We start from the raw sequence: 13317 nt of genomic DNA on the forward strand, positions 1-13317 counted from the left end.
CTTCAGGAAAAAAGGCTGCATCTCAGCTGCCTCCGAGTTTCATCTCTAGAGAGGGGGTCCTGTACAGAGCTTTGTCTGAAACCAAATGCTGAGTTAAATATTAATAATAGGCATATTCAGGAATTCAAATCCCCTTCCTCCCCAACCCACAGCAGACAAACCTTGCTGAAATCAGGATCTAGAAAATAAACCAAATATGAAAATCTACAATAAATCCTCAAGTAGGGGAAAAGGTACAGTGCGTGGAAAAGTCTGATCTGTCACATTAGGCACTACATCCCAATTTGGAGAGAATGGAGCCAATTGTGTTGGGTTTGTTTGCTGTAGAAATTAAAAGCTCACAGCCATAGTACTGTAACATGTACACAACCAAAAATGTATCCCAAAACGTGATACTTTCCATAATTCCTGTGGAACGTTCTTTAGCAACAACAGATCAGACAGAGATACAGCCCAAGGATAAAGATGGAGTGAAAATAAAATTAATGGTACAGTATAGACTCGTGAACACACGCTGCCTCAAATCACTGAGATCGTAGACATGCATCAGCCCTAGGGCTTAGTCTCTGCTGCAACAGCAGGAAGGCAGGCAGAAGTCAAACACTTATTTCCTTATGCATGAAAAGAACTCACGAAGGAAGTCTGATTTACCGTGTATAGCTCATTCAGGACCTTCATCAAGTCTTCCTGGAGCTGCAATCCCACTTCTTTACTCTACAAAGAAAGAGAGCCAGAGATCCATTAGGGAAAATGGGGATGGTTGGAGGATACAAACATGCCACACGCACTGCTAATAATCTAGACCCAATTAGGCACCATTTAACTGCTCAGTTCAGAGACAGTTATGGTCAAATTACACAAACAGCTTTAATACCATGAAATGTTATGCAAACAGCCAGGCAAATGACACGCAACAGAAAGGAGGGATGGTTTGGTTGAACACTTTTTTCCAATGGCTCTCTCAGCTAGCACAAAGAGAAGCCCCACTCGGAGAGACAAATAATGACTGGCTGGGAAAGCTTATGCTATGTGGTGTCAATGAGCGCTTAGATGACTGCCAGAGGAGTGAACAGTAGCACGTGTACCCCCTAAGTCTCCATAAAGACTCACTTACAGTTAAAGACCAAGTGTTTTAACTCCTTAACAAAACCCATCTTTACGCTGGGAAAGCAGCGGCCTATAGCTGTACCTGAAGATCAGAGTCCTGTATGGTAGCCATTGCTCTCACACACACTTACTTCAGTGCCCTATTCTCGTCCTTGCTATCCGTAAAGTTCCATAGGTCACAGAGTGCAGCATCTGTAGTTGGTGCCAATACTGAGAATGTCAATTATATACTAAATAGGGGAGCTCAAAGTGGATTCTGCAAGTATGACAGGCTGGTGAGACACAGCAAGGAGCTAAACCTCATTTTAACTCGCTGGCTGACTCACTGAGACAAGGGGTACCTGCACCTGGACAGAAGGTGGAAATGGCTCTCTGGAAAGGTTACAAAAAAAAAAAAAAAAAGGGGGGGGGGGGGAGGGAGAGAAGATAGCTCAGTGGTTTGAGCATTGGCCTGCTAAACCTAGGGTTGTGAGTTCAATCCTTGTGGGGGCCACTTAGGGATCTGGGTCAAAATCAGTACTTGGTCCTGCTAGTGAAGGCAGGGGGCAGGACTCAATAACCTTTCAGGGTCCCTTCCAGTTCTATGAGTAGGTATATCTCCATATATTATATTATTATCTTGGGTGCGGGATGAGCATTCCTGGAGATGAACCCCAGTTGGGGAGAAGTGCTTATTTGTGTGTTTCAGTCTGCATGCCTTTTGTGAATAAAACCAGACCCAGGAAAGTGGTTATGTTTTGACCGGCCACAGCTCACAGGTACTGCATGCGGAAGAGTATACAAAACCCACTAGCTTAGACACTTATTTTTGAATGCAGTGGTAATGCCAAGATATAAAAAAGGAAACCCCACCCACTCTATTTATGAACTCTGCAGTTAACTCCCCCAATTTCCCCCTCAAATTACAAAGCCAGACATGGTGTTGTCTGCCGGAGTAAATCCCATCAGCTATTTTTAAACTGCAAGCACTACAATACAATTTTAATGTATCAGCACACATCACTCCCTAGCAAGGGGCACTTGGTACTCGTGAGCCACTCAGTTATAGCCCAGGCAATACAACTCACAAAAAATAAATGGGAGCTGCACAGAGGCATGATTAGTTGTCAAGGTTGGTTAAGGTTCCAACTAGCCAGCAGCCAAGTGTCAATTTAAAAAAAAAAAATTTTTTTTTTTATTTCTTTATTTTAATTCCTTGGCAGGTGACATCAGGCAGGCATTCCTGGCTTGTGATTGGATGAAGCTGCCATATAAAAGTGCTGCACTGTCAAACTCTTGGCTGTAGCTAAACACTGGAATACAGGAACAAACAGAGCATGAGCATCTCAGCTTCATTTAAAAGGGCATTTCATCCCCCTGCCTTCCAATTGTCAACATTCACAACTCTCCTAAGTAAGATGGATCAAAGCTTATTCTTCACCCATTGCTACAGCAAAGGCAGCAACCAAATGCTTGCTGTTTGGCTACCTGGGTTTTTCAAGATAGTATTGCGATTATATCAGAATCAAGGGTAACAGGGCAGGCTACGTGGCTACCAAAAGCAGCCTGTGCTATTGTGATCATTATAGAGTGGCAAATGTCAAGTTTTCAAATGGTGGCTACATAAGAGTAATTCTGCACATTAGTGTGGGAAGACCTGTACACTTCAAAACCTTGCATTCAGGCAGTCTGTAGCCTAGTCTCTGTATTTAATGCTGTCAAATGAACCTCCTACTTATATCCACATCATTAAAAGAAGATACCTGTGCACATTAAGTCTTCTTGCATTAGATATTTGTACACATGCTAACACACTGCTTCTGCTCCCTTTGAGCTCAAGGAAGCTTTCCCTTCAACTTCAATACAAACAGGATCTGAGCCTAAAACAGGTGGTCAAGAAGTGGCAATTTATTGCCATCTGAAACGTTTAAATGAGAAACTGAGGCTTTTAGATATACCAAAAAGCACATTCGACAAGTGTCTAGTCAGACTGCTTAAAATTTTCTGGATTCTCTGTGTGTTTATGCATGTACATCCCACCCATACACCATCCCTGCCTCATGCATCCACTGAAAATCGTATCTTCCTCTTCCCTCCGCTCACTGGTTCTCCGATAGCCTGAGCAACTTTTTCTATGGCAAGAGCATGAGAGAACAAGAGAAAGCTCTGTTATACAACTGGCTGTAATATTTGCACAAGCATACAATTTACATAACTCAGCCCACGGTACTTGAAAAAATGAAGCCAATAAAATTACAATTAAGCCCAGGCAGATGTTTCCTTTCTTGCTGCTGACGACTCCGAGAAGAAATGTCTCATCTATTATCCCTGTTTATTTGAACAGGCTGCTGAAGCGATTTTGACTTACTGCTTTAAGTCCAGTTCCCTATGGAGCACATGACTGTTTGATAACCAATGTGAAATTCTATGCTGTTTAAAATACAAGGGGCCTTCGGAATCTCAAAGTGATGCTGACACAGAGGCAGTTAATCATAGCCTTGTAACAGGCATCCAAGACCATCATGCTTTCCAAAAAGGTACTGGAAATGTGACTTTCTAATCCCGAGTGCCCTTATAATGCTGTCCTTTAAAAGGAAAAGAAAAAAGTAGTTAACTGTCATTAGTCCCCACAGATCACGATTTCAAGGGGGAAATTTCTTCCAATGAAAACCTAACCAGAGGACAAGAGGACAATTTCCCATATGAAACCTAGTAACACCCCTCTGATAAAGCAATTAATTCCCAGAAATCCTATGAACTGCATTCCAAAGAAGGGGGAGGCGTAAAGGCAAACAACAAACAGAGCTGCCTTTGTACGTTATCAGACAAAATATCTCTTTTCTTTAAACTTCACGGAAAAGAATGAGTCATCATTCTAAACAGCTCAGGACACTGAAGGGAAGAAAATAATTTGCTGTGGGCAAAGTCTTTTTATTTTAATTTTTAACATCATTCTAGTTGTTGCCTGAAAGAGGCCTAGATTCAGAGCTTAACAGTAGCTCTGGTACTTATAACCCAGCCAAATCAAAAATATTTTGCAGCAGGATTTTAATCTGCAACGGATCATCAGTAGTAGTTGTCCCTTTAGGCCATGCATCCTTTCAGGCTGCTGCGGTGGTCTCCTGGGGGGCCAGCGTTCTTGCAGAGCGGTGCTCCTCTAACATATATATCAGTATTAAAAGCAGCAGCCATCTCTGAAATGCAGTTTTAGCACTCCCAGCCTAATCCTTAACACTTTAATTCTTCCATCTGTAATGTAATAGCTGTGATCATTCAGAGACACAGGAGGGGAGCTAAGGCACACTGAACCCTTTCATTTCCAAGGGTTTTAAAATGAAGCACATCCAGATTATATTTTGTGGAGGCGGGAGTAAATGGAGTAAGAGGGCAATGCCTGTATTTCCCCCCCCCCACCACCCCTCTCTCATTCAAAGGCCAGCCATGCCCACAGTACATGCAACTAATAATTAAAATAAAAGCAGAATCAATTAACAGGTGATTCAATCTATTTCAAACATGTGGCAAGAGGTAATTTCATCCAGATTTTTCCCCCCATTCACTAGGTTTTAAAGCAGCAGCATTAATGTCTCTACAGATAAGATTGTACCAGCCTTTTTAATATAGAATCCAATTTTCTAGGGGTTTAATATTTCAGCTGCAATTCGGCATACAAAAGTTGGAAGCCTAGGAGCAATTTTCACATTTCACCCTTCCCCCCCCTCCCCAAGTTAAAGGAGCAATCTGTTTGGCCATATTTAAGTTAGGGGACAGGGAGGAAAGACACTCATGGCTTTACTTGCATTTTTACACAAAGGCCTTGCTTCCAGGAGGACTTTAAATCATTTTTAAAACATCACTTTAGACTAAGTTCTCCTGAGCAGGAACCTCATTTATAACTGCTTCTACACAGCGCTAATATATATTTTATAGGACATTAAAATACAGAGGGCTTTTTCCTATGAAAATGCTAAACAAATTAAGTTATGGAGGTTTGGAAATGCGTCACTCTACATTTGTTAAGGAGAATTAAGACAGTTCTCTCCCACCCCATCACCTTTAAAATAGGGTACTAAAATGTTAGGAGCTATAAACAAAAACACACCCAGCACTGACCTCACACTTCCTTGCTTGTGAATGTTCTGACATGAACTGGACCTCTTCCCCCGCATCCAGGTCCTCCACTCAATAAGTCTCCTACCCAGTTGCTACACTCACAGTCTTGGGGATCAGAAGTATGGGTTTTAGATTTACTAATTCCCTTATTCCTCACCTTGAATGTAGAAGCTCTGATAGCTTCATGAGTGGACTTCTCATGTTCCTTGCATGGGAGCTATTCGATTCAAGCTGTAACAGGTGTGGGTCTGTGGAACTCAGTTATTGGTCTGACTGACCCTATATGCTCCACAAGATTCAACAAAAAAGTTTCATATCCACAGGGATAAAGCAGCTCACACAAGTTCAACATTTTTATACTTAAAAACTCCAAAGTTTACCCATACTACCTTATTTTTAATCCCCCCCCCCTTCAAAAATAGATATACACTTGCCTGGACCTCGATTTCCTGGCCAAAACATACAGCCCAAATTATTAGGATCGATACTGATTTATAGGGGAAGAGGGAGGAGAATACGTAATCAACTGTAAATCATTCTGCTGTATCTCCTATTTTAACACTGCAATAAGCATACAGTGTTTCTGAAATTGGGCAAATACTTGGTTACTTAGATCACACACAGATTATGTGCCAAGTTTAGGGAAGTTTTAGGTATTAAAAAATGACAAAGTACTTGGACACAGTCTTTCGCTATAGATACTATAGTGATTAATACCATATGAAAATCCTAGAGGGAGACTTTCTGAAAAAGAAGCAGGTTTAGGAGGCCATCTACTGCATCAAACCTCTCCTGTTGCTTAAACCTAACTATTATTATTATTATTTTGTTCCATTCCTTCATTTTGACATATGTAAACTTTTAAATGTTCTCACTATGACCCCTGTGACCTAATCCGTGTCTTGGCATATAATGTACTTACGTGAAAATAATTTACATTATTCACTTGTGACCCTAATAAAAATATTCTTAAACCAAAATAAGCAGAGCCATCTGAAACCTGAGTTCAGATGGTTTGAATTTTCATGTGTTCCAGTCTCACCGCCCCAACCCCATCCCTGGGTGGCCAGATGGACTGCTAAGAAAATAAACTAAGTAGAGCCATGACAAAAGACAAGTATTCTGCTTTTTGAGTGCTAGACTTGTAATTGAAAGAAGGGGAAAAAAGAAGGATCAATGATTTGCGGTCCCCAAGGCATTGTGCAATAATATTCCCCACATTCCTTCAAATCACTAGGAGCCAAGGAACACTGGAGATGCTGCCATCTCTGCAGCTATATGCACGTAAGGATTTTATGACGGCCTTCTTCTTAATCTTAAGGATGATTAATGAAACCAAATGGCTGGTTCTGTTTTAAGTGCCCCAAACACTGATCTTTTCACACCAAAAGAGCTTTTTTACCAGTGTGTTGGTTAAATTGCCTTAACTGGCCCAGCCATCTTCCTTTCACCCAATTCCTCTCTTATTGTTTATTTATTGAAGAAAACTGCTCATTCATTGGACGAATTGTTGAAGCAGCAACTAATTAAGAAGAGGTAGAAGCCACCAAGGATATGTCTGGAGTACAGAGCGAGCCTCCCAGGTCACGCAGACAGACTTGCACTAGCAGGGTTCAAGCTAGCGTGCCAACGTTAGCAGTGTGGATCTTCCAGATCAGGCTAGAGCTCTGGCTCTCAAGCACAGGGGATCGGGGGGGCTTGAGAGCCCGAACTCCACCTGAGCGGGAACATCCTGGGGATGCAAGTTCAGGGTGAAGGAGAAGAGGGTAAATGAAACATAAGAGCAAACAAAATTCTAGCCCCACAAATGAACTTTGAAGGAAGAAACGGCACACTTACTAGATTGGAACAAGAAAAATCAGTGTTGTGAAAACAAGAATCATTTCAGGAGCTGTAGAATGTGGCAATCCTAATGTAATGCTACTCTCAGTACAATTTCCACTGCATAAGGCTGAGGGAATGGGAGTTGAAAGAGTTGACCTAGAAGCTGGCTGTACTAGTGAAGTGGAGAGAAAAAAAAAATTGTATTGCAGGAAGTAGAGCAGTCACAGCAAGGCAAGGACAAAAGGAAATGCCTCAGGCAATGGCAAAAAATCGCTGAGTGAATGACTTTAAAAGATGAGGGACCTGAAGCAGAGAGAGAACATTACTGGCATTCTAGGGTCTAGCCACTGGGAGTGCTTCTAGATCAGAGACCACTGATTCAAACCTCACCACACAGATAGACTGAGGACGCCAGCTGAGAAGCTTCGCTAATTCAAGGCACCTCCTGAACATGATGCAGGGATATGGATAAAAAGACCGGTGAGAGGAGTTCAGTCTTTCCAGTTGTTGGTATCTTCAGGCACCACCTCTAAGCAGACAGAAACCTGGTGATGAGATTTCCCCTCGCCCCTCTGCTTCTCTTCTCTCTCCCCCCCCCCCCAAAAAAAAGGGGGGTGGGGAAGAAGAGAGCCAAGCGTTACAGAACATGGTATTGGCAATTCAATAGCAGGTGCTCTTCCTTCCCAGTACTGAAGAAATGCTCCAGCATAATGTTAGTGAGTGCTGTACCATTGGAGGTGCCTTCTTCCAGAGGAGATTTAGTTCTGACCACTTGTGATTATTAAAAGATCCCATGGCACTTTTTAGAGGAGGCAGTTGTCCAACTTCCAACCTGGGTAATTAGAGGGAGAGTTTAGGGAGGCAGAATGCATTTCCAGTTGGCTAGCTCTTCACTTCCTATGTGCTATTAAACAGCTGCCATTTGCCTTCCCAGAGCTGGCTCCCTCTCAGTGGTGGGTGAATTGATGGTTAATTTTATAGTGTCTTGGGAGCCTTTGGGATGAGAGGCTGTGTATGCATGTACAGTACTTTTATATGGTGCAAAGTGTAGGGAATATACCTGTGCGCAGATTTAAGCATAGAGCTCATTGTGGAGAGAATGTATCTGTGATGCTGAATATTAGCAGAGTGGGCAGAAACAAATCTCTTGTAACTAACAGAGGAAATGTTTACCTGAACAACAGTGAAGTCATGTCAGGAGCCCAACAATAATGCACCTGAGCTGCATCTTGGTGGCCCAAAATAGACACAGTCAAGAATACAATTCACAGATCTGAAGGCCAGAAGAGACCATAAAATCATCTAGTCTGACCCTCCTGTCTAACACTAGGGATAGAATTTCTCCCAGTTACCCCAGTATTGAGCCCAAACAGGAAATAGGCATGCCTTCAGCCTTGGGTGTTTGAGTTCACAGGTTATGAGGTGATGCTGTTGCCATTTCTGATCAATGAACATTTACTTTCATGATGGGAAAAAAAAAAGCAAGACAGCTCTGAAGGAAGGACTTTAACATCAAATTAGCCAAGGAGAAAGCAATGCTTGCAGTAGAAAGCAAAGCATAAGAGAATTTCTAATATGATATCCCGTTGTGCAGCAGCCTTATGATCATCAGAGCCATCATGCTGAAAATCCATACGTACACCTCAAAGAAAAGAGAAAGTCAGATGTGCAGGGGTCAAATATATTTATGACTACAGTATAGGAGATGGGGATGGGAGGGAAAGGTTTCAAGTTAAATCTGTGTTTGCAGTTTTAAAAGCCTTAAGTTGTAACCAAACTAAAATTTAATCAGAACTTAGAAATTCATTAGGTTATTTAGGCCCAACTATAATAATAGCTTCAACTAGAGTGCATGCATCACCCTCTAATTAGCTTAGTGACATTTCAGGTAGATGGTGTTTTTTCAACATTCAAGAAATAATGAGTTCTGTCCTCTTGACCTGGGAGGTCACCTAGTTCAGTGAATTGCATTTACATTCTTCCTGGAAAAGGGCATTATATGAAAAGTACACTGAACTCTCGGGGGCTGGGGAAGAGGGAAGAAGGGGTGCCAAGCACAATGGGTTCAGCTGTATTGCTGCAAAGATATGCATTGCTGAGAGGATGTGAAGGAAAAAGGGACTGGGCACAAAAAAGCCACCCCCACACTCTTTGTATTAGGGAAATGATGACCAGCACCCACCAGAAAAAAAATTTCGGCAAAATTAGAAGAGCGACTCTTGTCAGCATTCTTGACTCGCAACATTGGCATTTTCCTTTCAAGCTGCCCATCTCAAACATCCTTTTCATCCCAGGACAAGTCAGTCAAGAGAGCTGTCACAAGTGCGCACTCACACACACACACACACACACACACACGCACACACACACAACCTTTTGTTACAAGGGGCTTTGTCTGAACCATGGGCAGACCTGTAGGTCGCTGCCACACTTAACTGGAACATTAATTCTCAGAATGCTGCACCAGTTTCAACGCTCTCTTTGTTCCATCTCCCAGCCCCCATCTAATTTAATCCAGACATTTTGGGGATCTATGGCATGCTTACTTGGCTGTTCTGTATTCCACTGAACATTACAACCTGACCGTCAAAATATTTTGGGTGGTGGTAAATAAGAGTTGAAGAATGCTGTCAACAGGTCACGGGCAATAAACAAAAATTCACAGAATCAGTGATCTGTGTGAGACTTTTGCTGCTGCAGCTCCATGATTTCCCCCGCCACTGTGATGGCTAGGAGCTGTGGGGTTCCCACTTCGTCCGCGGCAGCTAGAAGTTGCAGGGTGACCAAATTTCCCCAAAGAGAAAACGGGGCATCCCCCAGCCGCTCGCCCAAGGTGTCCCCCTCCCCCTTCCACCGTGGGAGGTCGCCCATCACTAGAACCCTGAGGAGGGCCCCTCAGGAGTCGGTCACCTGTCGCTGGAAACTTGCAGGGGGCCCCCGTCGTTGGAACTCTGCCCGGGCCCCACTCACTGCCAGCTCCAGAGTCCCACAGCCCCAGGTGCTGAAGCAAAGAATGTCATGGAGGTCTCTAGAAGTCACGGATTCCGTGGCATCCATGACCTCCGTGACATAAACGTAGCCTTAGTTATTAAAGCTCTAGAAGTCTAATAGCAACGTTTTTTTATTCTTGGACTCTCAAGACCTTGTCTAGACTAAGATGTGAAGGTGGGATGTTAGCTAACACTATTTAAAAAGTCTAATGCAGACAAAGCACGCTGGGTAAAAATTTTCAGAAGTGCCTAGGTGACTTAGGCACTTTTGAAAGCTTTACTCACTGCCTGTAACACATTATACTGGTCAAGTTAGAGCCTAGACTATTTTGTCACTTGTCGTTTAGGGGTCTGTTTCTGACAGGTCAATTCTTAGGAAATGCTGCATGCATGTTACCTAGAGACTATGCCTGTGCATGTTTTATATAACTCCATTCTTCACCATTTTTATGTATGGTCTGTTTACTTATTATCACATGTCCCTGTAAAACAAGCTCTTCTAAGGTTTTTTCCTGCTATTGCATTAGTATTCTCCCTGGTTTAGAGACAAAAGAAAATCTAGGACATCAAGCTACACCTCCCTCTACCCCGATATAACGTTGTCCTCCGGAGCCAAAGAAATCTTACCGTGTTCTATCGAACTTGCTTTGATCTGCCGGAGTGCGCAGCCCTCTCCCCCCGGAGCACTGCTTTACCGTGTTGTATTCGAATTCGTGTTATATCGGGTCACGTTCTATCGGGATAGAGGTGTACTTGATAAAATATATGCCCCACATGATGGGGATAACCAAACTAATGGTATACAACTTCACAATGGTCCAATATAATTGCATCACTCATGCAATAGTTCATTCTTTACCTACATAGGGTCCTTTACCTACGTAGGGGTCTCCCAACCTGCTGCACTAGTAATTGATACATTCTGCATTTGACTGTTATGTTAGCAAGGAGGTATTTATCCTACTTGGCGAAAACACTGGGCTGTGAAAAAGCCATTTACAACCGTAATAGGTTGCAGCAATGCCATATCATAACATTGCCACTTACACTCTTTGGATCATAAATTTGGTTTCCAAATAGCTCCTATTTGCTCCTTTTTTGCTGTCTTCAGCAGCGGGCTATCAAGTCTCAGGCTTCGGATTCCCAGCCCCCAATAAATCAAACAATTTCATGGCTGAGAGCACTTGCTCTTATTGTGAAGCCAGTTACACAGAGTCACCTATCAAGTGAGTGAGATGCGAAAAAGGTTTCAGACGGTGGCAAGCCCCACCAGCAGCCTGTGAAGTCCTGTGAAATATTGGAAATAATGTCCTGTAATCCTGCTTATGCAATCTCCTTGCAGCATATGATAGCTCTGGCCTACCTACTCTCCTCGATGTCCTTTCTCAAACTGCTATGAGAAATCTCTCTTGACGTGGCTGACTAGAGGCATCACAGCTGGATGACTGAGCTGGAGCTAAGAGATGCTGTCAGCCAGTCTCTAGCTGACCTGAATCCAAGCGGATGTTCAAAAGGCTAGATAAAGAGAGGCATATTGCTATAATAAGGGACAACACTGGCTTCACATATGAATACAGGGAAAGAGAAAAAATGTCACAGTAATAGACTCGTTTTGCACACACTGAAAAGGGCCGACTGCAGCACATTCACTGCCCATGCCACAGACAGGAATGGCATTTGCAGCCTGAAACAGAGCTAACAAATATTTTAACTATAGCCTTGAGCTCTGCAGTGCTTCACTCGGGGCAATGGACTTTGACCACGTCGTTATATTTTACTTGGTATGGAGCATGAACAGCATGTCAGTGATCACGGTTTAGAAAAACCGTTTTCCTCTTTTGCCCAGGAGTGGAGATGTACTGCTAACTTTGATAATGCCAACACATACAAATAATTTCCATCAGTGCCTCTCCTTCAATGCAGTTTCTTCTAAGAAAAATAACTGGGGTAGGAAACTTGCAGGGGGGGAGGAGGAGCTGGGGGGGACAGGGGAAGGCGATATTTAACTCCACTAATGAGAGATAAATGACTGTTCAGAATTGATGTCATTTCATAACAGAACTATGCCCTTGGAAATATGGGGACAGGGTTAAACAATTCAATCACACACTGCTTCATCAGAAATTACTCTCATGGGTATGAACTATTACTATTAGGACAGTAAGATTTTTCCTCTACAGTTTTTGTTCTCTCTCATTTGACAAACATGGATATTACACCATAAAAAGTAACAGAGGGTCCTGTGGCACCTTTGAGACTAACAGAAGTACTGGGAGCATAAGCCCCTCATACAGAGACCAACACCTACAAGATCTTCACCAAGCATTCTCAAAACTACGATACCCACACAAGGAAATAAAGAAACAAATCAACAGAGCCAGACGTGTACCCAGAAGCCTCCTGCTACAAGACAGGCCCAGAAGAGAAACCAACAGAACTCCACTGGCCATCACCTACAGTCCTCAGCTTAAACCTCTCCAACGCATCATCAGTGATCTACAACCCATCCTGGACAATGATCCCTCACTTTCACAGACCTTGGGAGGCAGGCCAGTCCTCGCCCACAGACAACCTGCCAACCTTAAGCATATTCTCACCAGCAACCACGCACCGCACCATAACAACTCTAACTCAGGAACCAACCCATGCAACAAACCTCGACGCCAACTCTGCCCACATATCTACACCAGCAACACCATCACAGGACCTAACCAGATCAGCTACAACATCACCGGCTCATTCACCTGCACATCCACCAATGTTATATATGCCATCATATGCCAGCAATGCCCCTCTGCTATGTACATTGGCCAAACTGGACAGTCACTACGCAAGAGGATAAATGGACACAAGTCAGATATCAGGAATGGCAATATACAAAAACCTGTAGGAGAACACTTCAACCTCCCTGGCCACACAATAGCAGATGTAAAGGTAGCCATCTTACAGCAAAAAAACTTCAGGACCAGACTCCAAAGAGAAACTGCTGAGCTCCAATTCATTTGCAAATTTGACACCATCAGATCAGGATTAAACAAAGACTGTGAATGGCTATCCAACTACAGAAACAGTTTCTCCTCCCTTGGTGTTCACACCTCAACTGCTAGCAGAGCACCTCACCCACCCTGACTGAACTAACCTCGTTATCTCCACACTGATACATACCTGCCTCTGGAGATTTCCATTACTTGCATCTGAAGAAGTGAGGTTCTTACCCACGAAAGCTTATGCTCCCAGTACTTCTGTTAGTCTCAAAGGTGCCACAGGACCCTCTGTTACTTTTTACAGATTCAGACTAACACGG

At 43.1% G+C, this 13317-nt stretch overlaps 1 protein-coding gene across 5 annotated transcripts in view; it reads right to left on the minus strand.

The window, feature by feature from the left end:
* The window catches only part of SRGAP2 (SLIT-ROBO Rho GTPase activating protein 2), a 209876-nt gene that overhangs the window by 75072 nt on the left and 121487 nt on the right, over positions 1-13317 (minus strand). For all 5 annotated transcript variants that reach the window (XM_054025841.1, XM_054025839.1, XM_054025840.1 and 2 more), the window contains one exon: positions 652-714. In XM_054025841.1, coding sequence (XP_053881816.1) covers positions 652-714 — 63 coding nt within the window. The remainder of the gene's footprint in view (positions 1-651; positions 715-13317) is intronic.

This window comes from Malaclemys terrapin, chromosome 4 (assembly GCF_027887155.1).
Source record: "Malaclemys terrapin pileata isolate rMalTer1 chromosome 4, rMalTer1.hap1, whole genome shotgun sequence".
Classification (NCBI taxonomy): Eukaryota; Metazoa; Chordata; order Testudines; family Emydidae; genus Malaclemys; species Malaclemys terrapin.